This window comes from Xiphophorus maculatus, chromosome 13 (assembly GCF_002775205.1).
Source record: "Xiphophorus maculatus strain JP 163 A chromosome 13, X_maculatus-5.0-male, whole genome shotgun sequence".
Lineage (NCBI taxonomy): Eukaryota > Metazoa > Chordata > Actinopteri > Cyprinodontiformes > Poeciliidae > Xiphophorus > Xiphophorus maculatus.
Genome location: NC_036455.1, coordinates 3607599 through 3635370, shown reverse-complemented (window position 1 = coordinate 3635370; position 27772 = coordinate 3607599). Strand labels below are relative to the sequence as shown.

At 38.7% G+C, this 27772-nt stretch overlaps 1 protein-coding gene across 2 annotated transcripts in view; it reads left to right on the top strand.

The window, feature by feature from the left end:
- LOC102221542 (cingulin-like) overlaps positions 1-25076 on the top strand; it is a 32349-nt gene extending 7273 nt beyond the window's left edge. Inside the window, exons 2-20 of one of the 2 annotated variants that reach the window (XM_023345043.1) lie at positions 599-1708; positions 2223-2317; positions 2400-2469; positions 7950-8047; positions 9379-9511; positions 9595-9807; positions 11907-12055; positions 14595-14694; positions 14903-15115; positions 15295-15393; positions 16154-16414; positions 17120-17290; positions 17593-17754; positions 18662-18751; positions 18852-18935; positions 19011-19129; positions 21856-21964; positions 22924-23087; positions 23169-25076. In XM_023345043.1, coding sequence (XP_023200811.1) covers positions 614-1708; positions 2223-2317; positions 2400-2469; positions 7950-8047; positions 9379-9511; positions 9595-9807; positions 11907-12055; positions 14595-14694; positions 14903-15115; positions 15295-15393; positions 16154-16414; positions 17120-17290; positions 17593-17754; positions 18662-18751; positions 18852-18935; positions 19011-19129; positions 21856-21964; positions 22924-23087; positions 23169-23250 — 3507 coding nt within the window. In that variant the 5' untranslated portion in view covers positions 599-613 and the 3' untranslated portion in view covers positions 23251-25076. Of the gene's footprint in view, positions 1-598; positions 1709-2222; positions 2318-2396; positions 2470-7949; positions 8048-9378; positions 9512-9594; positions 9808-11906; positions 12056-14594; positions 14695-14902; positions 15116-15294; positions 15394-16153; positions 16415-17119; positions 17291-17592; positions 17755-18661; positions 18752-18851; positions 18936-19010; positions 19130-21855; positions 21965-22923; positions 23088-23168 lie in introns of both variants that reach the window. The other variant, XM_005796519.3, reaches the window with a different exon arrangement.
- The last annotated feature ends 2696 nt before the right edge of the window (positions 25077-27772 follow it).

Here is a 27772-nt window from a genome sequence, read left to right as displayed (position 1 = left end):
TTGGAATAAAGTACTTTAATGAGTATATTTCCTACACTTTATAATTTTACTTTAGTGAAATGTATTCTCTACCCACTGTGAGTAACTTCACTGAATGAAGAGCAAACATGTTTTAACTAAAGGTTCACCAGACAAAGACACACCGACTCTACAGCTTATGTTAAAGCTTCATGAGTTTTATATTAAAATAAATTGATTTGTCATTTTGCCTGATTTTGTCATTTTGTAATTATGTTATGAATTATTTTCACTTTGATATTTAAAATACCAAATTTGCCATGTAAATTTATATTTTGGTCTGTCTGATGATGGAACCTTTTAATCAGTCACTCAGTACTTTTTACCAAATATATATTTTTTTTTAATCGAGTAATTTCTTAACTAGTTCTACTTTTACTCTAGTTCATACTTTGGCTGCTCTACCTGCCTCTGTTTCCATGTCAGATGTTATTAAAGTCGTTATTTTGGAAGATTTGAGCACTTCCTGTGAAATGAGTCTTATGTAACAGTTGCATGGCAGCTTCTGTGTTCGTCCCATTGGATCACCGCATTTGCATTTTTAATTTAAATGTTTTGCCTTCCTCCATGTGTTGCTCAGAAATAGGAAGCGACAATGGGAACTCCTTCCACTGACCGGAAGGCGCAGTTGGATTACGGCGTTCAGATCCGCTTCATCAAAGACCTCCATGACACAGGCGGGGTCCCACTCGAAAAATCCAGAGCAAACAGCAACGCCACGCCTCCTTCCAACAAATACGGAGTGGCTGTGAGGGTCCAGGGGATCTCTGGACAGCCGTATGTCGTTCTGAAAGATGGGGAGAAAGGTGACTCTTATGGAGTCCAGCTGTCTAATCCCAATCCCACTTCCGGGCCAACATCTCCGTACAACAGCATCCCAAACCATAGCAAAGAACCGGCAGATTTCCCCAACTCCTCCAGTCCTGTTGTAAACTCTTCCCGCTCCCCGGTGTCTCCGGCAGAGGATGAGGATGGGGAGATATTTGGGAGTCCCCTGAGGAGACCTCCAGGGGACGGCCAGGCTGGGACTCAGGGGGAGGAGGAGGGAAGAGCTGGCAGGGAGCGTCGGATGGAGAGGCCAAAATCTGAACCCCAACTCAAAGCTACACCCAGCGAAACGGAGAAGAAAATTAACGGGACTGATAACGAGGAGTATAACGAAGCAGGACTGAAGCCTGTTAAGCTAAAATCTGCGGGACCCAAAGGGTTCAACCGAACTGCTTCTGGATTTACCGGTTCTGTGGGGAGAAAACCCGGCTCAGATTCACCCCCAAAGTCAACCCCAGAGCCTCCACCGCCGACTGAGAGCGAGCCCGCCGCAGCCATCGACACCAACTCCCTGGCGCCCATCAACAAACTCATCAACAAGTTCAACAGCAGCACGCCGGGCGGCACCCTGCAGGCGAGGGGCCGCACCGGAGCCAGGCAGCGGCTCCAGTTCGACGAGCGCAAGAGGTCCAGAAGTCTCGACGCCCGGAAAGATGCACAGCCAGAGGCCATCCCTGCCTCTCCTTCATCTCCGGCTCTGAACCCTCATGCTGCGCCAATATCTGCCGTTTCTAGTCCAGTGATGTCATCTGCTCCAGCAACCGCTGTCAAGGCGACGGCGCCCAACGCCCCCAAGGCGAGCTTCAAGCCACCAGAGAAGTTTGCTGCTAAAGATAGTCCTCCAACTATTGCAAAAAAACCTGTGAGTACCAGGAAGAGGAAACTACGGGACAGGACTAGGGCCACTAAAAATAAAAAGGGATTTATGACTTTAATCTCAGAGTTATAACTTTAATCTCAGAATTATAACGTTAATCTCAGAGTTAGAACGTTAATCTCAGAATTGTGGCATGTCTCCTGAGATCAAAACTCATAATTCTGCAGGAAAAAAGTCATAATTCTGAGGGAGAAACGTAATCATTTTGAGATTGAAGTCAAAATTATGAGATTAAGGTCATAATTTTGAGATTAAACTAATAATTCTGAGATTAAAGTCATAATTCCAAGGGAAAATATTCCTAATTCTCAGATTAAAGTAACAATTCTGACATTTTTCTCAGAATTCTGACTTTAATCTTCTGAGATTGAAACTCATAACTCAGGAAAAAAGTCAGTTCTGTTTTTTTTCAGTGGCCCTAATCCTCTTCGGTAGGCAAATAGATAATCATGTGGTAAATATATATATTTTTTATTTTGTTCTCTCTCTGTTTTTGAAGGAGACGCTTTCAAGAAGTCTGAGTCAAAACACAGAGGTTGCTAGAAGAGAAGAGGCTCAAGTCAAACAGTCTATTTACAACATCTTCAAAGACGGGTTGGTGAAAATACAAAAAGAAAAGCAAAAACATTTTTGATTCTCAGTCTTCAGGACGATCCTCGTTGTGCTTCCTCAGCAGCTCCAGTGAGACCGAAGCTTCGTTTAAAAGGAAATCCAGCCTCGTCTTCGAGACTCCAGACAGATTGCAGGTAAAGTCGAGGTTTGTTGTTCCAGAAAACATTCTGCAAATATTACTTGTCTTTTATGTACGAATGCAAATGCTGCTTTGTTGGTGATAAGAACAAAAATAGCTGCATACAAACCACGTCGTTTGCATTTTGGGGAAAAGAAGAAATGTGACTGTCTCCCTCATCATGATGTTAAAAGTAAAACATGAACCAAATTGAGGCTTTTTAAGTTTCTCCAAACTTTATATACTTTAGGATTTTATTTTACGTAGAACAAATGGTTGTCCTGCTTTTTGAATTTCTGAATATTACACAAGAAATCTTTTTATTTTTATTTTTTGTACACCACAGTTTTTCAAAGGAGTTTGAAATTAATTATTGTCATATTTAGATTCCAGTGCTCTTCATTCTAGGTTAGTTTATTAGTAGCAAAAAGAAGAAATAGTTCTTTAGCATCACTTTTATCATTATCACAACAATATCACAAAATATTTTGATGAAATTTGAAGTTCATATCTCCTTCTATGGATGACTTGTTCTTATCTCAAGTGGAATAGAAGTCAGTGCTGAAAAAGATTAAACTTCTCGGCTCTTTTGCAATTGCAGTGTTTCCACTAAATAAGAAACGCAATTAAAATCACTCCTGAATAAGTGTGGGTAACACTTTATTTAAATTAGTGTGCATAAGACTGTCATAAACATGACATATCACATGTTAGGAACACGAATGAGTCTTTATGAATGTCTATGATTGCTGTCAAGAAGCATCATTCGGTAAATAATGACACTTAATGCAAAGTTGCATTAAAAGTGGTAAATACAGACACTTTAGTGCAAAGTTGGCACTTGTAATGGATTTTCTTTATAGATATATTTATTAATTTTTGTTTAACAACTACAACACGACACAATGGTGCAGTCAAAAGGAGAGAAAAAGCAAAAGGAAATTTAGGGGGCATACTTATTTTCACGATTTTATAGTCCAAGTCTAAGAGCTTATAAATGCTCGAGACAGGATGGTGGACATGTAAGCTGTCAGTATTAGAGCGGACGAGGCATGTTAGAAAGTCAAGAGGAATATATTCAAAACAAGCTTCTTCCACCCAAATATAGAAGGAGACTTATTGGAAATCCATTGCAGCAGAATATTCTTTTGAGCAAAGAAGATTAGGATATTATACAGCTCAATCTCGTTTTTGTTTTGGTTATGTTTAATTGGTTTAATAGACTTTCAGTGCAACTTTTAAAGCAACTTTGCATTAAAAGTGTCATTATTAATAACAATTCATGACAACATTCTAAACATTCATAAAGACTCCTTTTTGTTCACACCGGGTGTTACGTGACGTTTGTGACGGTGTCATGTCAGTCTCATGCACACTTTAAGTAAAGTGCTACCTAAGTTTGTTCATGTGATAAGTCATTTAAAAAACAGGGCATGCGATGATCCTCCAACTACTTCCCGTTGTCTTCTTCTTGGTTTGCGTCGATTTGTGGTTGCTGATCACGTGCGAAGCAAAAAAAAAAAAAAGTGTTTCAGCTGGAGTTTTGCAAAATAAGTCAATTTCGATTGGGTCAAAAAATACTACCTAATCCAGGCGCCAGAGCTTTTTTATTGAAAAATGAGTTTCTTTGAAATTGCAGAGTTTCCATAAAGCGGATTTAATTTCAAAATATGAAATTGCACAATTAGAAACGGCGCCGATGTGAACTACCTTTGTTGGTGTCTTTGCTTGACGATGGTGGTCTCAGTTGTGTTAGGATGACTCTCATTAGAGCAGCAGACGGTTGGCAGCCGGTCCCGGTTTAACAGCACATGAAACAGTTTCTGTTTCACTCGCTTTGTCTCCAAGGGTTCTCCTTCAGCCGGCCAAAAAATGAGAAATTTAAGACGCATGCTGACTGCTCCTCTGCTGGGCTTCTTTGAGATCGATTGTGCCACAACTATGAGAACTCTTGCCCTTCCTCCTTTAAATTAACATCCACTTGCATAAATTTACATGCAAAAATGATTCATTTCTGTCCTCAGCAACTGAAATTGCATGCTCTTGATTATGCATGATACCTGGTGAATTATTTTGCCCGTCTCGTCTCTTGGCAACGTTGCACCTGCAGCGGACGGCTCAGAGCAACGAGGGCCATCAATAATTGAGATGGAGTTGAACCCGGCACCAGCTGGGGGTTGACGGGCGAGACCGGACGGATCCTGCTGTACAAAAACCTCCTTGTTTATCGTGACATAAACCACACTGTCCACTGTAAAACCAACTGTAGCAGGTCGGGGTTTTCAAATCCGGTATCGCGTGAAATTAAAAACAGGATAGAGGTTGTTTTCAGCCCCTATGCATGAACAGTTCTTTTGTTTGTATTAAAACAACTTGAAACCCGAGCCGGTGCAAAGCTCACCTGATGTTTTTCAAGGTGGATTGTTTTTGTTTTAAGATCAGTGCTCAACCAGAACTATTTCTCTCATTTTAAGCAGTAAATTTAAAATACAAAACGAGGCAGTAGTTCTTTAAATATGACTCCTCTGCTCTGATGTTTTGCCTGATTAACTGTAGCGTTAAAAGCTAAAATCATGTCAAACTGAGAGTGGCTGCCGTCTCACCCTGTTTGTGTCCCAGTTTCACCCTGAATCAGATACTGGTGTGTTGAGTAATCCACAGCCAAGTTCGCTGATCAGTGTTTGTTTGCAAAGAGCGCAAACAAAGGACCTGCCTGTTAAGCCAAGCGAATAATGCTATTTAAATGAGCTTGCAGATTTTTTAAAAGTATTTTTAGGCATCTTCTGAAAGCAAATATTCAGCTAAGTAGAGTTTGATCCACGAGATTAGACGCAGACTTCAAAACTAAATAATCAGTCACTTTATTTGAGTTGTGTTTAAGGAATAAAAACATTAGCAAGAAATGATCATTCATTTAGAGATAAAAAAAATAGCTTCAAAGTGGTTTATTTATATATATATATACTAAAAACTAGAACAAAAAATGTTTCTCACTGTAGAAAACGGTACCGATAGTGTCTGACTTGTTTTTACTTCACTGCTAATAAAGCTGTAGTAACAGATTTTAAAGAAGTGAAACATTCCACAGCATGTTATAACTGTGCATATAATTTACTTTGATCAATTCTAGACATAAACATTTTAAATTCAAAGGCGCTGCAGATGTAAACTGTATGGTTTGTACTTTTGTGCGAATAGATAAATGTGATGGATTACACTAAAATCTGCAAACATATTAAACAAGCTTAAAAACACTGAATAAAAAGTCAAAGTAAGCAACAATATTTACCCTGCTAAAAACAAGATGCATTTTTAGATATTTCATGAGTAATTAAGATGTTGCAATATTTTCTCCCCTCTTCTGCTGAATAATTTAATCAAACAAAATAAACTTGACGGTAAAATTACACAGAAAAGCATTTTTTCGACTTTCTCTTTAGGGAGCTCACACTAGAAACTCTGAACCTGCAGAATCAACGTCTAAGTCAACAAAACATTTGCTCTTAAACCAGCAGATGTTTTTGTTATTTTGTAATTTAAGAAATTAACTTTGACACTTTTACATAACGGATGGATGTACTCATTGATTATGAAGAAAATAAACAACTTTAAGACATTAATATAACATTTAGAATGCTTCATAGTAGTGCTGTTTTCTCTAATAAATACAAATCATGGTTTTAAATGGTCAAAACAGCATAACGGTGCTTCATTTGGATTATTTGCCATGTTTAGGGAAATGCTGGAAATGTAACTCTGTTACTTTGAGGTTCTGTCACTGAAAAGTTTGAGAAACACGACTTTGTCTGCTAACCTTTCAGATGAATAATGTATACACTCAATTTGAGATTAAAAGAAAAAAAAGTGTAGAGCGTAGAGCAGGGAAGTCAAACTCATTTTATTTTGGGTTGTTATAGACTGTATTGATAAAACCCAATAACTAGCTCATAAAATGTTAGTAAATGGCCGCCTCTGCATTCAATGAATCCTTAAATAATATGAGTCCTTACCATCATTTCACATTGATGTAATTTAGCAGGATACAAATACTGAAAACCATGGAAGATTACTGAAGAAAAAAAACTCTGGCTTTAGTCTCCTGTGATCAAAAGTTAAAATTTTAAGAAAGGGTAAGAATTTAGACTTTTTTTCTCAGACTTTTGACTTTTTTTCCTCAGAATTTTGACATTTTTCAGAATTTTGACTTTTTCTCAGAATTCTATTTATTAATTTTTTGCACAATTTTGACTTTTTTTCCTAAGAATTTTGACATTTTCTTCTCAGAATTTCGACTTTTGATCTTAGAAGACCAAATTCAGAGGGAAAAATATCATTTTAAGACAAAAATCAGAATCCTATGAATTTAATTATTTTATTTTTTTGCGGTCCTAATCCTCCTCTGTTCAAAACTCCTTTTACTTGATAGATAAAATGTCACTTAAGGATACACGAGGCATTTTCAAGGCTGTATTTACATGCCACAAAAAACTTCATGGCGGTCCGGATTTGGCCCGCGGGCCTTGAGTTTGGCACTTGTTCTAGAGGCTTGGAGAATGCTGGCTAACGTACAGTAAAAATGGATTGAAATATGCCAGCCATGGAAAGCCCAACTTTGCCATCTGTAACATAATAAAAATGCATTTCAAATCAACCTCCCACTATGAAGAACAAACCAAATGTTTTCAGTGTGAGGGAAAGTTTTCTGCTTGTAGTTTTTAATTAACAACTGCTTAAGTGATGTAAAATCATCCTTTAATATACGGCTGTGTTTAGCCCAGCAGGAGTCTTTATTTCTATTATTTGTGTGATTCACATGAGAATCCAGCTGATGCAATCTACACAAACTGCTCAAACGAGCGTCCCTCTTATGTTATCTTCTGTTAATTATCTCTCTCCTCAGCAAGAAGCTGAAGCGTCCCAGAAACTGTCCTTTAGGGGATGAGAAGAAAGTGAATCTTTGTATTCTGCCACAGATAAACCAAAAAAAAAAAATAAAAGCTAAATAATCAAAAGAAGGGAAACATCTGCGAGCCTGGCTTCATTTTTCTTGTCTTCCTCCGTGTGCGCTTCGTTGTAATGACTGTGTAGGAGGATAAAGACGGAGGTTTTACGGGCAGGCTGAGCTTATGGTTGCTTCTCTCTGAGCAGCATGTGAGGTGGGCGGCGAACAAGCCTCTTCTCTCGCTCTGCTGTCAGCGCAGTCGAACATTTTTCTTTTTTATTTAAGGTTCTCAGAACACTAGCAAGGCTTTCTCGCCCAAAGACTTTTTTTTTGTTGTTTTTTTTTTTTTGACTGTCAAAAAGTAGGGCAAAGAATCCAAGCCAGGTTTTATTTATTTATTTGTTTTATTATTTGTAAAAGTTAAAAATAATACAGAATGTACAGCATATTTGCGAGGTCGGCGGTAGCCGTGTGTTGGAACGTGTTCTCTCTGCCTCTCTGTCCTGGAGCTCCTTCTCGGTCTCACTCTGGTTTTCTGTGAATATTTTGTGCAGAAGGAAGGAGCCGACGGAAGCATCAGAAAGGAGAAACTCGAGGATCTTCACAAGCAACTCGAACGTTACAAGAAGGAACTGGAGCAGGCGCAAGATGAGTAAGGCCACCATTTTCAAGAAAATCCTCCAATGGCTGAACAACGGCTGATGGTTTGCACAAGCAGTGAAAACATGGTGATGGCAGCATCATGGCACGGGTTTACTGTTGCCGTGTATTTATCAAGCATTTCAGGAAATAAGAAAACCATTCTATTCTCTTTTCTGCCTACATAATTTTAGCCACAGTTCAGTACAAAAATAAGTTTTAAAAAAACATTCATTTATAACAGTTTTCAGCAGAATTTGAAGACTTTAAATTTCGATCATTCATGCACTGCCTAGGATTTTCACACTGGTTAAATCTCACGTTATGGTTCCAAATGTTAATATATTTTATTGGGATTCACTCTGCTGGACCAACACAAAGTAGTGTATAATTCCCACTTCATTTTAACTCATGAAGTTAAAGTGAAGTAGAAGTAGTAAATGGACTGAATTAGAATAATAAACAGAAAATAGAATAGAAATATCCTTTATTGACCCATAATGGGGAAATTTCTTTGCAGCAGCAGAGTAAACGGACAATAACCGTAAACAAACTCGCACAACCACTCAAAATGTTTCACATTAGCGCTACAGTCAAAAACGCTCAGATAATCATACTTTCATATGCATATTAATTGGTAATTTGAGATTAAGTGCCTTGCACAAGGGAACATTAACATGTGGCAGAAGATTACCGTCAACCGAAGTTGTCAACTAATAAAATCATGTAACAGTTTTCATGTGCCGTTCCATCTCAGTCTTACACAAACAGACACAAACATGCAGTAAATAAATCTATTTTCACTCAGTTTTTTTGCACCAGAGTTAAAAACATATAAACACGTTTTCACGGAGGCTCTTTTGAATGTGTACATTTTTGAAATTTCAAATTGACGTTTGTGACTGTATACAAAATAGACCAGGGTGCATTTGTTCATTGTGAGGGGATGCAAATAATTTTTTTCCCATGTCCCATAGGGGTTTCCGTAAAAAACTGATCGTACCGTTCAGAGTTTCACTTTGCAGCTATGGGATATTGAATTTAGTCTCGGTTTGTTGCATAAACGCTTCAGAAAAAATACTTTTGAAGTTTGGAGTTGTAATGTGACAACATTTGAACAGATTGATGAATTATGAATACTTTCCAAAACACCGTAGAAAGTGGATAATCTGTCATTCTGCTTTTGTTATTCTGTCTGAAATCCCAATAAAATACATAAAACTGCATAAGAACAGTGCAAACCACCTGAAAATGATTAGCATTTGCTGCTGTGTTACTTTTAGATTATTTTCTTTCACAAAGCGGTTATATCCTGAGTCAAACTAAAAGGCTGTTTGTGTTTAGACTTGCTGCAGAGCGAATGGCCAGAGAGGTGGCAGAGTCTCGTCTGCGCCTTCAGGAAGATCAGCTGGCTCATCTTCAGGAAGAGCTGAGGCGGGTTTCGGAGAATCTGCCCCAGTCGGACTCATTCCAGTCGGTACGCAGGCTCTGCAACAACACCAGCTAACGCAAAGCACCGCTTCTGTCCAACAGATTGATCTGCAGCCGTTCTCTCTGCAGGATGTGACGGACCTGCAGGCCCAGTTGGCCGAAGCCACCATGTTGTACCAGCGGCAGGAGGAGGTGCTCCACCAGCGAGAGCGAGAACTGACGGCGCTGAAGGGGGCGCTGAAGGAGGAGGTGGAGTGCCATGACAAAGAGATGGAGGCTCTGAGGGAGCAGTTCAGCCAGGACGTGAAGAACCTCCGAAAAAACATGGAGGACTTCACACAGGTGACTGTCGGACAACCGTTGATGTTTTACTCATAAGAGACAAGATGTAGAAAATCCTAAAAGATGCTGTGCTGCAGGTATTCACTGAAGTGCATCAATCAATTAATCATTTCGACAACAAGGCATTTCAAAGTTCTTTACATCATAAACACAAAAATACAAAGTAAACAATTGAAGCGTTCAGTCAAGTTCCATCATTAAATGTTTTATTGATTATGTTTCAAAGGAAACTCTAATTAGATGGGCTTCTATTCTAGACCTAAAGGCACACAGTGTTTCGGCTGCTTTGCAGTTTTCTGGAAGTTTGTTCCAGATTTGTGGTACATAGGAGCTGAATGATGCTTCTCCAGGTTTGGTTCTTTGTTTCGCAGATCAGAACCAGAACCAGAAGACCTGAGAGGCTCTGGAAGGTTGATACAACACCAGCACATCTTTAATGTATTGTGCTGCTAAGCCGTTCAGTGATTTATAAGCTAACAACAGTATTTTAAAGCCACAGGGAGCCAATGTAGGGACTTTGGATAACATAACCGATCAGACGAGTGGCAACATTATAATGCAGGAGTCTGTAACCCCAGTCCTTGAGTGCCACAGTTCTGTGACTTTTGGACACACCTGAATCCAAAGACTGAATTTTTGGCATGTCTGTAAGTCCCTAATCACTCATTTGATCCAGGTTTATTGGAGTAGGGAACAGTAACACTCGAGGATTTGATCTGAAACTCCTAATCTGTGTACATGGCATCTTTGCATTGCCTTGCACAAGCCTAAAAAAAATCTGTGACAGCTTGGCTAAGGTGTGCAATAGTGGTAGATGTGTAGAACCAGAACCAAATACAGAGAAGCAGAATTCAGCTTCTATGCATCAGCTGTTTAGAGTTGCCTTTGAAACATTAATCAACATTCTGATGTGTAACAATAGCAAAATGTAATACAGTACTTCAATTGTTGGCTGTGTTCTATGACTTTGTATTTTTGTGTTTTTATGATCTAAGGCACTTTGAACTGTCTTGTTGCTGAAATGTGCTTTACAAATAAAATTTAACTTTAGAAAGAAGATGTTGGATTTTAATTTAGTACAAGTAGAGGAGTATAAGTATTAAGATGATTAATGCGCTACCGTCATCCTAAACTACATTCTAACTGTATTTATTCACATTTTCATTGATTGTGTTCTTCACTGTAATTCTTTAGCATTTCTGGGTAAGTGTCTGATCTTTTGGGGGTTTTTTTAGGCTGTGAGTGAAACACAAAACTATAAAAATCATCTAGCATTCATTAGCGCATGGTGGGAAGATTTCAGCTCTTATTTTGTGCTTAAAAATAGTAAATTGTGTCTGAAAAGCTTCAGTGCCACTATCGCAATGAATAATTCACAGATTTTTGATCTGTTATCATCGCAGCAACGCGCGTCGGTGTAAAGCAGTTTCAGATCTTCTTTATGCACAGGTGCAGCAGTTGAGGGACAACCGTCAGGTTTTACCTGTCAGGCGTTTCATGACTTATTAAGGGAACATTAGCTCTGGCTTTGATGCTGCATCTGCATCCAGGCTTTTTCCTTGTCATTCTGTTTAATGCATCAGTTCGCTCTCAGCATTCAAACCGCGAATATGTGGGTCTCTTGAGGTCAGAGCGCAGTGAGAGAGCGAGAGAGAGGGGGAAGAAAGTTCTGATTGCGATAGAAAACTTTCTCTTTTAAAACTGTTTCTGTTTCCGTCGGTGAGGTATTTTTGGAGAACTGCAGTTTGGGGGATGGAGGGAACTTGGAGAAAATGTGCAGGAATAGATTAAAATTGAGATTCTTTGAAAAAAGTAACATGTCAAAAAAAAAAAGCAATGAGAGAGCAGGATGAAAAAACTGCAGCCTGACTGCAAGAGTTGTTTTTTTTTTTTTGATGAGCTGATTTATTTGGCAGTAGCAGACTAAAAGTAGTCGGATTCCTGTTTATGATGACAGCACAGCACATTTTATTTCATTTATTATTTGTTATTCCTCTTGCAGAGCACACCAATAAAGCTTGAACTCGACACATCCCAATAAAAACTGCCTCCAATTAGCCTGACATGATTTTTCTTGCCGTTTGTTTTCATGCGATCAGTCGCAGGAGCAGATCGAGGAGGAGCGGGAGAAGGTGAATGCCTCCCTGTTGACACTGGAGGAGGAGCTGGAGAGCAGCAGGGAGCAGGGGGAGCAGTGGAGGACGGAGCTGGAGGCCGCCACGCAGAAACTGCAAAGCACCAGAGAGGAGTCAGTGTCTCCAAAGCGAAATTCAATCCTGATCAATGACGGCATAAAACAGATGCTCAATATTTGAATACAAGAGACCGATTCTGACTTTGTTTGGGGGACGTTTTGTAAAGATGTTCCAACAGAAATCCGACTGAAATATTCACTTATGGTCTTGGAATATTTATACAAAATGATTAAAGCAGCCACCAAATTTTAAATTCAGATTCCGTGTGGCATCAAACATTAGACAAAACATGTTTTTTTTTTAAGTCGTTCAAACCTTTTAAAATCGTAATTATCATTAGTTTTGTTGCCATGTTTGAGCTCTCTGATTTAATTTTTAATTTGGCAGGAACCGAGAACAGCCCTGCGGCCGAACGTGAGAGAGAAAATCTGTCCTGCTGTTTTGGTTTGAGTAGATTTAGCTCATTTTTGATCAGAACCTGTGATTTACCCCCTGAAAATCCCATCGGATTATAATCACCCTCCACACTTGGTGCACCTGGGTAAAAATGTGTAAAAAGCCTTAAAGTGGTGGTTTTATCCCACACTGGAAAAAATAAAATAAAATACTAGCTTTCACGTCCATTTGTTTGTTCAGTAAGAGAAAAACCCCAATAAATGCTTCTTTGTTTTTATAACAAACTCACTGGTTCTGCATGAATCAGAGCCTCTTTTGCATAAAAACCAGAACTGAAGTCGTCTTTTCATTACTGCCCCGAGTGTTTTCTACTGGAATTGGATCTAGAAACTGGTGTGGCCATTTGTGTGTTGCTTTGACCGTGATTTGTGGGTCATTATTTCCCTGAAAGATTCAGCCATGACCCATCTCTCATTTCTGTCTGAACTGCTCTGGTACGTCAAATAGTTTGAACATACCTTCCACTCAAAAAAGATGCCTTCTGTGGAGAACCTGGCCCATATCATTACGGATACTTTGCCGTACTCAAGAGTGGATTTTAGGTGCTTTTCCTCTTGTTTCAAACCAAATACACCTGGAGCGAATGATGCTGAAAAGTTCAATCTGACCCAAAAGAACTGCTTGAGTTCATTACGATCAGTTCATGTCATTCCTGAAATGCTCGCTTGTCTTTCCCATGTTGAAGACTGGCTAAAAGAAATGGGCCTCTGTGTCACAGCATATTTACAGCCCATATTTAATTTTTTGTTGACACTGACCCACTTTAAGAAAGTAAACGACAAATTTAAAAAATGTTTTAGTCAAAATGAATTAATATTATAACAATTTTTTTTTTTTACATTTCTTCCTCCACTTAATTTTAGATAAAGTTTGGACTTTATCTAAAACTTTTACTGTGGGAAACTTATTTTGGGGGCTTTTTAAGCAACTTTACCAGGGTTGACAGTAAGTGTGAAGAGCGCTGTGTCCATATTGATTATTAGATCAGTGAACCGTTACTAACAGTAGAAAACCCAATCATTGTGTTTTAGAAAGAATTCTGCTTTCAATCACAAGTTCTGCAAATTATTCTTACACATGATCAATCATATTTTATTTAAATCCATCCTTTCTGACATAGCATTGGTTTAAAGTAAATATGTGATGCATCTTAGTTTATGATAAAATAATGTGAGGATTTGTGCTTTAAGAAAGGATAAACTTTGGATGTGGTTCTTCTGACGTTGGTTTGAGGTTTTTTATTTCAATCAGCCACAGCATTGAGACATTCGTCTGTTTCTCTTTAGCTTCTGGGGAGTCCCACATGTAACAGTCATGTTGGTTTGTTCTCTGCGTTTCTTTTATTGGTGGAAACAAATATGTTTACAGCTGATTCTCCTTTAAAAAATGCATCCTGTGCCTGAATAGATTTATGTTCAGGGTAAAATGTTAAAGTTTTTCTCTGAACGATGACGAGCCACCACAATGTTTGAGCGGGAAGTGGATACCAGAATGGGACTACAGATGGTCAATAAATCAATAACAATAAATGTATGGAATATTCACTGAAATGATCCAGAACCGCATGGCATTCTGGGACATGAGGGCAGAGGAAAGACTTTGGCCGCTCAACCTTTCATGGCTAGCTTAGCAAGGTTGGTGGAATCAACTGACTCGCTCACTCTTTGGTTACCTAGCAGCAGTTTCAGGTTCCCCACCAACTGTGGTTGCCTAGCAACAACCCGCTGAGTAACTGACACGACAGCAGTTTGAGGTTTCACCACTGTGCCTCATAACTGCTTAAAAAAAATTTTTAAAAACAAAATTAAGTGAAAACTGTGTATAAAACTGTTTTTTTTTTTTTTTAAGTTTTGTAGTATTTAAGATAGTTAAAACAAAAAAGCTAATCAATAATTCTTGATATGAAAAGCTTATATTGTGAAAAGTTTTTCAGCCACATCATCATGAGACATTAAAAAAATTCTAAATTTGGCACATTTTCATATTTGAAGTTGAATCGTATCGTTTCCTGCTGCCAGGCTCGGTTCATATTCCAGTGGTTTAATGTTTTGGCTGATTAAAAGAAGTTAATTCTGTTTGTTTAAATAGCATTATGGGTTGCAGGTTGTAAAAAACCGCGTTGCTTTTTGTCTACAGACTAAAAAAGTCTCGTTTGGAAAAGGAAAAGGTTGAGGGCTCCCTGAAGGATCTTCAGAACAAAAAGCCTGCGTCTGACGATGCAAACGCTTTAAAAGAGGTAATTTAGACCACAATCATGAAGATAAATGATGATTGTGTGGGTGAACTTTTGTTGTTTTTAAAGTAAACTTTTTCAAATCTCCCATCAGCTCAACAGTAATTTTAGCTTTTCTCCTCAAATCTCTCACGTAAAACTCATTGCTATGCGCCTTGGCGTCTTCCTCTTGACTCAAACACATTATCTGTCTCTGATTACTTATCCCAAGGAGCTCCGGCGTTGCCATGACGACCTGAAGCGTACCCGCGCCGATCTGGAGAGACAAAAGGGCGAGACGGAGGAGAAAGCCGGGGCACTCGAAGCCCTGAAGAAGGCGAGCGGAGAGACGGAGGCCGAGCTTCTGTCGGAGATTCGCAAGCTGAAGGAGCAATTTCTGGAAGACAAGGCCGAGCTGGGAAAGGCCCTCGAGACGGGGAAGGAGGTGAAACATCATCTGAACAAATGTGCTTGATGATACCATTTTAAGGATGCAAAAAGGAGGATTTATTTGACTACCGTGCAAAACAGAAAAGAAAGAAGTGCCAGAAAAATACAGAAAACATGCATAAGAAGCAATTCGACTTATTTTCTTTACCACTTGTTTCTCACTCTTTCCTGCAGTCATCTATTGCATCAGCAGGGAAGTCTGTGGTGGACGGCGGCACCAGTCAGGAGCTGCAGCAGGAAAACACTCGCCTCAAAGACAGGCTGGCCCGCATGGTACTTTACAACTAAGAAACAAAAAGACGCGCGTGCAGAATTATGTCAACACAAATACTTCAGGAAACAAAAAGACGTCCTCCTACATGGACTCTATTTTCATCCCAGAAAAATGAAGTAGATCCTATACAGAGAAAACTGAGCTGAGAAAATAATCCTTATGTGAGGAATTTGCATAAGATGTGTGTTATTGTCCGTGTTTATTGCAAAAGCATCATGTTGCATTTGTTCAGCATGCCTTAATCCTGTTATTTTTGCTGAGCAAATTCTCCAAATTTCTCATTTTAAAGTGAGAAACTATTTAGATTATATGGAGCCTTGCAGAACTGTTCAGTCCCCTTGATATTTTTCAATATTACAACCAAAACGTTTGGTTTATTTCATTGTGATTTTACGTGATAGACCAACACAAAGCAGCTTGTATTTGTAAAGTGGAAGGAAAATGATTCATGGCTGCCACAATTTAGCACATCAAGAGACCAAAGGTTGTTTTTTTTTACTCATTTCTCTTTGCAAAATAGCTCAAGTTCAGTCAGACTGGTTGGAGGCCATTTTGAAACAGACATTTTCAAGAATTGCCACTTTTTATTGAAAAATACGAGTATTTTTTTTTAATTGCCATGATTACAAATGCAGCTATTGATTTAGATGTAACTTTAGACCATGCATATTTTTTTTTTAAATTAATAAATACTTGTTTTAGTTCCTAAAACACCATCTGTAAATCCATCTGTCTCAAGTGTTTTGTTTTCTTGTCTAGCAATCAAGGCTTCAGTCCAGTGTGCCGCGCAGCTCGGATGCTGAGGAGGAGCTGGAAGCCCTGGAAGACGAGAACCGCTCCCTGAAGTCTCAGCTGGAGGAGGCCAAGAGAGGCGCCAGCCGGCTGAGCAAAGAGCGGGACGACCTCACCCGGCGGCTGGAGGAACGAGACCTGGAGAGGGAGGCGCTACGACGGGGCAAAAGCGACCTGGAGGAGCAGAAACGGCTGCTGGACCGATCTCTTGAGAAGATTAACAAGGAGGTTAGCGTGTGTTGGTTAAAGGGCACTGAAAAATTCACATTTTGCTCGTTTTTATTCTTGCATTTGGGTTTCTACTTCTTCTAAAAACCCAAGCGCTTCAAAAAAAAAAAAAAAAACACCCAGCTATTTCTTGGCAATAAGTTAAAAGTTTGTTTTGGTGTCTGGAAAATGAATCATTTCAAAAACCTCCCCATTGTTAAGTCACAATCGACGGCCACTGTGCCATTACCATGGGAACCCAAGTGGAGCTCCAGCATGTTTGCTCATCTAGTTTTACCTCAGTATGCGCTGTACAATGGCTGCTGGAAAAGACAAGTGTTTTGTTGTTGTTTTACATTCAGAAACCACTTGCGGCATTCTTGTTGGTTGTGCAGGAGCTTCCACTTCTGCTTTTCAAAGATGTACAGTTGTATAATTGCGCATCTGTTTGCAGCCATTTTCATGTGTGAGTGTTAACATTGAGTAGGGAGGCGTTATTTGGATTTTGAAGTGACAAGAAGCCCCAAAACATCTCATTCTGAAAGGAGATCTAAATACACAGAACTGATGAGACTAAAATCTCATCATCTAAGAACGATCTTATGCAAAAAAAAAAAGTAATGAACGCATATTCTAACCTGTTCAAAGAAGCATAATAAGTCACCTTTAAATTGAGGTCTGAGTGTTTTTAGCCATGAGTGCCTTAATTTCTCCTCCTGCTCTCAGATGGAGTTGATGATGGGAGATTCTCGTCAGTCGGTGGCCACTCTGCAGACGCAGCTGGATGAATTCAGGGAGCGATCGAGGAAAGACCTGCTGGAGGCGCAGCGAAACAGCAAAGACCGGCTGGCTGAGCTTCAAAGGGCTCAGAATAACCTGAAGGCCCAGCAGGAAGAGGTCAGGAACATGTTTCAGTAGAAATTACACACACAAAAAACACTGTGCATATATTCGTCATATACTGAAGTGAATGTACTTTTGCAGAATGTCTTTCACCTCTATTTTGTAGTTATTTTTATTTTGAATTTATGTGAGTTGTCTATATTTATGTTGAATGTGTGGACCCCAGGAAGAGTATATGCAGGGAACTGCAACTAATAGGAATCCAAATAAAAGGAAGACAGAGTTTTTCTTAGATCGTAGAATATAAGAATCCTGCAAGATTTCACAAATGACAAGATCTTGTTTCGCATTTCCAGGTTTCTCGTCTTAAGAAGGAGCTGCTGACCTGCAGCGAGGAGAGAGACGGTGCTCAGCTGGAGCGGGATCTCCTGAACAACCGGCTGAAACACTTGGAGAATGAGCTGGAATCCGAGAGGAGCTCCCACTCGGACCGAGGCCGGGAGATCCGGGGCCTGGAGGTGAGACCGCTGTGGTCAAAGGTCGTGACAGGTGGTGTCTAAAGTTAGATAGGAGTAAATCAGGATTGTGGGACAACTGTTGTTCACCTCTAAAATAATAGGGTGTGTGAGACAGAGGTGGGACCAAGTCAGGGTTTTGCAAGACTCAAGTCTTTGTCCTCAAGTCCTGAGTCAAGTCTCAAGTCAAGAAAGGCAAAAGTCGAGTCAAATCCCAAGTCTGAAACTTGGAATTTCAAGTCCTTTCCACTTTCTTTTAACAATGTTTCAATTATATGTTAAATGTAAATAATAAGCGGTAGCATCAACGTTGCCCAAAGTACACTTGCTAATAATAACACGAAGTTAGCTAAAGTCAGCTATCAAAAGGAAAGTACAGCTTTCCATTCTTTGTGCGACTTAAAATGTGGAACAAAGTTGGAAGCTGTTGCATCTCCATCTGAGATCCTCTTCTTGCAGGTTTTGCATGTTGCACTCGGTTTTTAGGTGGATACTTCATAATTCATGCGCCCAAAAGGAATTACTCGCGGGAGCATATCTGGGGGTTTTTTCTCTCATTTTTTATTTATTTTTTTTATCTTGTTAATTTGATTGGTTGTGCTGCAGCTTATAAGTGTGGGAAAACAGATAGACAGTCTCCGTCTGTTAATACAGAATGAGTGAAATGAATTAATGGGGCCCACTTTATGAATAATATGTGTTTTTAAGCTTTAGATTTTGGGTAAAATATTAAGTCTTTTCAGGTAAACAGATTCAAATCCAATTCAAGTCCCAAGTTATTGGTGTAAAAGTGAAAGTCAGGCCTACAGTCTTAATATTAATGACTCCAGTCCAAGTCATGTGTCTCGAGTCCCCACCTCTGGTGTGAGATGAAGCATAGTCTGTCCCTGAAGTGTGAAGTTCTTCACAGGATAAAATCAAGACGCTGGAGATCGAGCTGGATGAGGAGAAGAGTGGTGTGGAGCTGCTGAACGATCGCATAACCAGGAGCAGAGATCAGGTGTAGCATGACATTTGAATACACAAATAACCAGGAGGCGTAAAGGCCTGAACCGTCCACTAACACCAGCTGCTGGTCGTCTCCATTTTCCTCCACTAAGGTGGACCAGCTTCGCTCGGAGCTGATGCAGGAGCGCTCAGAGAGACATGACCTGGAGATGGACAAGAGCGCCCTGGAAAGACAGGTACACCCAGGTTCCCTCAGCATTTTCTTCAAGGAGGTCTGCTTATTGATCTTCTTCTTCTTCTCTTTCTCACAGGTAAAGGAGCTCAAGTCCCGCCTGGCTGACATGGAGGGACAGAGCCGACCCACAGCTGGAATCACGCTGCTGGAGAACAAGATCCAGGAGCTGGAGGAGAGACTCCGCAGTGAAGAACGGTACATGACAAAATAAAACAACATCAGCTGACTTCATTCAGTCTGCACGACTTTATATCAACTCTTGGAAATTGTTGGTTGTGTGCTGAAACACAATCAGATTGGATTATATAATTCTGATTGGAAGTCTGTTAACTGTTTGTAATAAAGTAAAAGCTCCAAGCAAACTAGAAAAACTGGACACTACGGCTGAAACAATTCCTCGAATGATTCGAGTACCTCGATTATTAAAATTCCTCGAGGAAAATTTACCTGCCTTGATGCTTCGTTAATTTATGTTTTATTATTTAGCGCACCGTTTTCTAGCCGGAACATTATTTGTGTTGCGCGTAGCTCTGACTTTTGCCTCTGAGTTGTTGACGAAAGCTAAGTGTTAGCGGTGTAACGTCCAATTTTCAAGTTCGGCCTGTGGGGTTTTTATTGATTTATTGATTTTTAATGCCCGGATTTTCATAGTTTTTGGAGGACCAATAGACATCCTTAAAATGACTGGCGCGATGCCTGGAGTACGGCAGCCTTTCTCCTCGGGAGCTGCTGGTTCAGAGCGAACGGTGGGAAGAGCAATGCAGGAGTATTTATACTGAACACAGCGGGGAGCTGAGTAGTTGATGGTTACAGTGTAAGTGTAGCTTTACGGACAAACGGTACAACAAATTTTATATCATCCCCGTCTCAACAAATGGGTGGCGGAAATCATCGTGGCGGTACATGGCTGGTAGATGAGTTTCTGAGTGTGACGAACGAAGGTGGCGTAAATATCCTGTGTTGCTCCCCCCCATTCTTACGTTCGTCTGTCCCCTGGTCTATTTCCTCCTCTCCACCCCCATCTTACGTTCGTTCGTTCTCCTGCCCCCCACCATCCAAGCTCCCAACTCCAGGCGACATTTCCAGGATTCTCATACCCAGTTTGACAGGTATGGTGAGAATTCATCTATTAAACTGACTGAAGATGAATGCATAAACTAAAAGCTGGAGTATAGACATTTTTTATAAGCGTATTTGTGAGCCTGCCTCTTTATTATTAAATTGAATATAATTTCAGATCTTTGTATAACTTTTCTTTAGGCTAACTTAGAAAGTGAGCTATTATTGTTACAGGTTAATTTGCCAAACTGCAAAAAAGTAACTGTTAGGGAAGCTCAAAAATGAAAAATTGGACTGATATTAATATCTGATAGCAACACCGGTGTTATGGTAGATTTACTAATATTTTATTTTATAATTTGTTTTATCCGATTACTCAATTGATCGTAAGAATAATCGGTAGATTACTCGATTACTAAAATATTCGTTTACAACAGCCCTACTGGACACAGCCTTGCACTGTTATCCAACAAAATCATCATGAACAAAAGATAATAATTTGATACATAAGATTTATTAAGTTATTCTTTTTCATTTCTTCACTTGATCCGTAAGACCAGCATTTGCTGAAACTTGGACGTCACACTTAAGTAGAGTAAGCTGGTAGAAAAAAAATCCAACATACAATTGAAGGAAACTAATGGAATAGACATATTTTAAAGACAAAAGTGAAAATTAACATGTGACTGGATGAATAAGCAGTTTAATGGTTGAATGTATGAAGAGTGCAGGAAATAAGTTATAATAAAAAGGGGATTTTAACATCTAAATTCATTCTTCATTTCTGCATTTAGGTTGTAATCATCATTTTATATGCATGCATGTCTGAATTAGATAAATATTTAATGGTCTGTAAGGATAATGCTGTCCAGTAGAGGGCGATAAAGTTTAAAGTAAAAACATTAGAGGATTTTCTTTCAGCATTTTCTGTCATAGTTTCTTGAGCTTATGTTTGAAGTTTAAAGATCAAAGTAGTTTAAAAATTTGTCTTTGAGGACAAATGTGTGGAGAAAAAAATGAAAATCTCTCCACTGTTGTAATTTCTAGGCTCCTACGTCATTGTTTTTAAAAATCTTTGATTACCAAGTCTTCACCAATGCACCAAAAACAGGGATTTTAAAAAGTTAAGGGTTTTTCTTTCTCTCTATAATTTTCTGATGCATGGATTTAGAAATGCAGCTGAAAATGACATTTTCACTAGTTTTTGATAACATTATGTCCTCCAATTTGAAAATGGCCATTTGTATTCACTCAGGTTATCTCAACATTTGTTTTATGATCTGAAATATTGAAGCAGAGAAATATTTATTTTTAAATTATGTTAAAATTAAGTCATTTTCAGTAGTGCTACTAACAGAGGAACTACAAACAGCTCTCAAAAGAAATATTCCAATCAAAAAAGTTTGATCTTTAATAAAGAATACCCCATTATAAAATCCCCCAAAAAATTGTTATAAATTCAAATATCTTAAATAGTTTTGGGTTTCTTTTAGCTCATGGGCTCCTTATGGATTCCCACACCTGCTGTCTGACATCAATGTAATGCACCAATAAATTACTAAACAAATCCCTTAAGCCAGGGGTGTCAAACTCCAGTCCTCAAGGGTCGCTGTCCTGCAGTTTTTAGATGTGCCACAGGTACAAAACACTGGAATGAAATGACTTAATTGCCTCCTCCTTGTGTAGATCAGTTCTCCAGAGCCTTGCTAATGACCTAATTATTCCATTCAGGTGTGGTGCAGCAGAGGCACATCTAAAAGTTGCAGGACAGCGGCCCTCGAGGACTGGAGTTTGACACCCCTGGCTTAAGCAGTCATATCTATGGTCCATTTCCAATTTTCCAATCAATTCCCTACTTACAGGGAGAAGACGAGCATCCAGGCATCCCAGAGACGAGCAGAGAGAAAACTGAAGGAGCTGAACGCCACATTGGACCAGGAGAGAAGCCAGCATATTGAGCAGAGGGATCAGGTAAATAAATACTCTGATTTAAATTTCATTAAGTCTAACTATTTCATTCCAATATTGAGTTTGCTATGTTACCTTGAATGCTGATATATCTAAAATCGTGTTTTAAAAGTGATTATATAAAATTCACCTGTCACATTTGTCCTTGCTTTTTGGCATCATCTCTTTTTCCATCGTGTTACAATTTTTCTGCGTTGTTCCCGCCGCCTTTTAGTCATCACAACGTCGCCTTCGTAGCAAATCAGTATTCTTATTATTACTCTTTTTTAATTATTTTGGTTGAGAATTTTGCATCCTTTATCTGGACTCTGGACCGTTGTTCTTTCCCGTTCTTCGTTCCCTCCGCCATCTTTACTCCGGTATCAACTGGCTATCCGGTTAAGGATGGCCTGCAGCGCCCTCTGTCGGATGGCGCCCAAACTACAACATTGACAAAAGATCAGAAGTTAATCGAATGGAACACATTTTAACCTACTAAACCATTATTCGACAATTTATTGTTTAAAACATGAATGTCAAATATTATTCATCTGCTGCAGATCTTTTTTATATATTTAAATATATACTTTCATGTTTCATAAGAACACTTTCATTGTTCTTATTAGGTTTAGGGATTTTTGGGGGGCAAGATCCCAGAATGGTGAGGATGAAGGGTCCAGAGTCCCAAAATATTCCTAAGACTCCAAGAAGCATCAACTCTTATTAATAGAGTTTAAACAAAGTATAATAAACCATAGTTTCTTTACTTTTTAAAGACTAATTGTATGTGCTCTCCTCCTAACCCAACCCCAACCTCCCTCAGTCACTAGAATGACCCCTGACCTGTGGTGTTCTTCCATATTTCTGCTGCCACATCATCTGCAGCCTACCTGTCATTCATGTCTTCCCAACCGCCCACGTCTTCACCTTTCACCTCCTCTGTTCCCCTCTAACCCCCTTCCTCTTCCTCTGTCCCCTCCCAGCTGACCCTCCGTGTTAAGGCCCTGAAGCGTCAGCTGGATGAGAGCGAGGGAGAGGTGGAGCGCTTGGAGGGAGTCCGCCGTAAAGTCCTCAGAGACCTGGAGGAGCAGCAGGAGCTCCAGGAGGCTCTCCAGGCCAAAGTCGCAGCGCTGGACAACGATCTGAAGTAAGTCTTAGTCGCATTGCAAAACTTTTAAACACATCTGCCGAGTGCTGATTGACTTTTCTGTTGCTTTTCTTCTCTAAGGCGAAAGTCGCAGCAGACTCATCGCACGGCTCTGACATCATCCGCGTTGAGCTCTGACGAGGAGGACGGCCCTCCATCTTGAGACGACCACAAATAAAAAAATTTAAGAAAAGGACGAGAGATTAAAGAAATCTCACCTGTGAAAAACTCTCATTTATCTGATTTTCATTATTTTAACACTCTGCTGTGATCATGATTCCTTCAGAAATGTCGTCTTTTATCTGTCTTGGTTTTAAAAGAGTAACACCATGTTTTAAAAAAGTTTGACTGTCCTGTGTGTTTGTTATAATTACAGCGGCAGCACATTACTGCAACATCTACAATCTATTCGGGTCAGTTTTACTTCTCAACCAAAAAATACCCGTATGTTTTATGTATGAATGTTTCCTTGCATGATAACATGCTTCCTGCATGTCTTTGTGTTTAAAATGAACTTCTTTTTTATTTTATTTTATTTTTTACGGTTTTGACTGTGACAGCTTGGGGCCAATATTCTGAGCCTGTATTTTTACATTGTGTTACCTGTTCCTAAAGACAATCAGTAGCAAATAAATGTCTGCATGTATCAGTTTTTATAACTTTCAACCACAAAATTAAATATTTAAAAGCTTAACACACACTCATCTTTGCCATGAATGTTGTCATTTTTTAAAATTTAAAAACAAAAATAGGATAAATAACTTTGACTGTGAATACACAGCGTCAAAATTATCCACATATACAAACATTTTTCCTTTTGTAGCTGTTAGAAAAAGTTGCTGGTATTATTCTGGCTGGATTTATGATCACTCTAACTGGTTAACAGTTAACTTAACAGAACTGTGAGCAGCCATTTTGTTCTTGAAAAAATGTGATTTAGATTTTTCTTTTTTGTGGAAATTCTGCGAGTTAAAATTGTGAATAATCGACTCCATCATTGATAAAGCTGCATGGTGTTTATGAAATTATAAACTCTCAGGATCTTTTAGAAGAAAATCCCAGCTGCAGTAACTTTTTCATTTCTTAAAAAAATAGTTTGAGGAGTGCAAACTTAAAAAAATGAATCTCCATCTGTTAGACATGACTGTAAAGTTTGAAAACCACATTTTAATAACTCATAATTCTGGACACATTTTCTTTCATCTGAGGCAGAGAGTTTTAGTCAAATGATTTGAAGTTGGAAATAATGGGGTGTTGATCCAAAACACACATCAGAAGTGGTTTTTAATGGATAAACATGCTAACAGCTTCTAGAAAGACCTTCCTAACACCCAAACCTCAATCTAATTAAGAGTGGTCAATAAAAACAGAGTCTGTATCAGGAAACCAATTAATTAAAATTTAAATTTACTCTAGTGTATATTACGTAGTATACTGGTGCTGTGTGTGTATATATTTGAGCATGTATGATGTGTTGGCTTGTGAAAAATCCACAATAAATTAAAAAAATCCTGCACCTAATTCTTATTTTATAACTAACTGGAAAACAAAATGTTTCAAATGCATCAGTCAAAAGCCACAAATTAATGACGACATTAATATTTATGGTAACTGTGTGTAATGTTCTGTTCAGAACTGTAGAAACTTGATTTATCTACATATGTCCACTAAGACGCCTTACATTAAGCTTCATGGTTTAACTTCCTGTGTCGTCGCTGCAGCATTGTGTTTCACATGCTTGCCTTTCCTGCATCTTCTTCTGTGCATTTCTGTGGCAGGACCCATTACGTTTCTTTTGTGAGAACATTGTTTCAGTAGTTATGGATGTTTATAATTTTCTAATGACGGTATTATTGTATGTTAGGATTACATGTAAGGATACTGTTAAATTAAAAATGTGTTTATCATGAGTTGGTAAGCTTTTGATTTTTCTTAAAGGAACTTTAACCAAAGTTTGGACCTTGTGTAAAATAAAGAAAATGTTTTCAGTAGGATCTCTTTGGGTTTTATCTGCTTCAAATACAGCGAATATGTGCAATTATGTAAGTATGAAATAATTTAATAGCTTGTGGCACCAAGTGGCTCAGAGGTAGAGAAGGCGCACCATATATGGGAACTACAGTCACCCCTTCTCTCTGTGTCCGTCTTCATAAAACCCCACTAGGCCACAAAACATTTTAAAAAATCACTTAGCTGCCTGTGTGTCACTTTAAAGTTAAGTTAAAAAACAATATTTGTGCAGGCCTCCTTTTAAACTATTGCTTCAGTGTTTTTAGGTTTGCATAGAATAGTGTCTGCGCAGCTTTCTCAAGGTCCAACTACAGCATTTTAATTTATTTGACATCTGGACTTTGACTGGGCCGCTGTAGGTCAAGTCAAGCACATTCCGGCAGCAAGGTGGTTTAATCAAACATGGAGAACCAGCAGATATATTTATATTGCACAAATCTAGAACTCAACCAGAACAACTGGAACCAATATTTGGTTTTATACCTCAGTAATCTTAACAAACATGGAGAATCAACATTTAGTTTTATCAGAACAAGAATCCAGAGAAACTTCTACTAGTTTATAAATTGTAGACTAATTATTCTTATTCTTATTAAACACGGGGAACCGATATGTAGTCTTACACTTTTACCATTTTGTCTTTCTTTTGGTTTTTGTTGTTTTGTTTGCATTTCCTCTAATTCATGTAAGACACTTTGTAAAGCCTTGTTGCTGAAAATTTGCTACATAAATAAAATTACCTTACCATAAGGTTCTTTACATAATAAAAACGCAAAATTATGAAGAAAAATACCATCCAGTCAACAACTGAACAAACAGTAAATTTAGATGTGGCTGCTAAAGTTTTTTTTTTGTTGTTGTTTTTTAAACAGAAGTGAAGAGAACATATCTGCATGTGTTAAAACAAAGCTCTCCAGTCAAACTTCTTAGTCCAACAGCGAACTTATCCTGCACTGGATGAAGAGGGAAAAATACCCAACTTGAGGCAGGTTCTCACCCAAGGTGAATAAAAGATCAAGGCACAAGAACAGGTTTCACAGCCGTCTTTTCACATGTCAGGAAAGGCAAAAGGTATTTTACTGAAATGTCTGTCAACAGGAAATGTCTGTCAACAGGAACACGATGAAAGGTATTCATTTTCTGACATTTGTACATTAGTGCTGCTTGTCATATAATTTACAGCGTCCCTTTCATGTCTTTTGTCGATGTGTTTTGTTATGATTTCATGTGATAAAAGCGCTTTAATTTCAGCAACCAACAAGTAATAAACAAGAGATCCACAGTTCAGGTTTGAGAATCTGTTTTCAGGATAATCATCAGTCGCACTCTTCATTAATCTATATTTAAATAAAGAGTGTCAAGAAATCACATGTGTCAAACTCAAGTCCCCTTGGGCCAAACCTGCCTCGCCGCAGCTTTTTGTCTGGCCTCCAGACACCAAATTACACCAATCAGTCCCTTCAGTTTTTTCCTGATTCATGGAAATGTATGCAAAATCAAAAGATACTCTCAATTCTTCATGCTAATGCATAACATGCTCGTCTTTCTGACTGGTTGCCAGTCAAATTTATGAAGTTGCTTTGCTCCTCAAGCTAGAAATGGAAAAGTTTCTGATATAAAAAAAGAGGCAGAAAGGAACACAACTGCAAAAAATCTAAACTGTGGAGATTAAACTTAATTTGATAAGATTAGAGTAAAAATATTACATATTTTCTCATCAAAAGAGGGGATTGTGGTCCAAATGTGTTTATCTGGTAACATATTGAACATCAAATTAGTAAAGTCATAATATATTAAACAATACAATTTTTGAACCACTGAATTTATTGGCAGCTGAAATCAGAAGGCATGAGGCAGCATTTATGCTACATGGATGTAATAATTGTTTCAGTATTTCAAAATCCCGATGGTATACGTTAGAGTTGGTGGCTGGATTTTGGCAGTCTGTGTAAAAAACGAACATGGGGTATGAATACTTTAGCACACATTACATAAATAAAGCACAAAACCGGTAAAACTGCTCCAAGTTGATAAATATTGACCTAAAAATCACTGCAAATGTGACTCAAATCCATTTAAAATCACATATCTAATATCACAAATTAAAAACCTTTGATATCCTTTATTTTAATTAAGGCAGCAGTGTGGTAGAGCTTCTTAAAACAAGCCAGCAGAGGGTTTCTTTTAGCCGTGGTTTTCCACGTCGTCTCTAATCCTCACATGGTTTACTGTAATTACTGAAGACATCAAGCTGTTGGAATGACTCCATCTCTTCCAGCCTGACTTCCCCATGGGTTTCCCTTCTTACAGCTTCTCTTGACTTTCATTTTACAACATTACTTATCCAGTCAGCAGAGAAGCTTTGGTTTAAATAGGAAAAAGTGATCATCTGTTATTACGCCATTAGTGGTTTTTGCAGTGAGAAAGCAGGCAGTCACTTTGTAAAAAAATAAAGCTAGAAAAGAAATTACATTTAATTATGGAATAAGAAGAACTATTATGACCCAAACAATAGCTGTAAAAGTGCACAAAAATAGCCAAACAAAAGTTAAAGTAATCCTTTGCATGTTTTCTATGGGCTGGGCTTCAAAAATATGCTTTAGCAGTGTGTGTCTTTAATCAGACGTCTATTCATTTCCAGACGCTCTTCACGCAAAGCGGTGGCGCGTTATTCA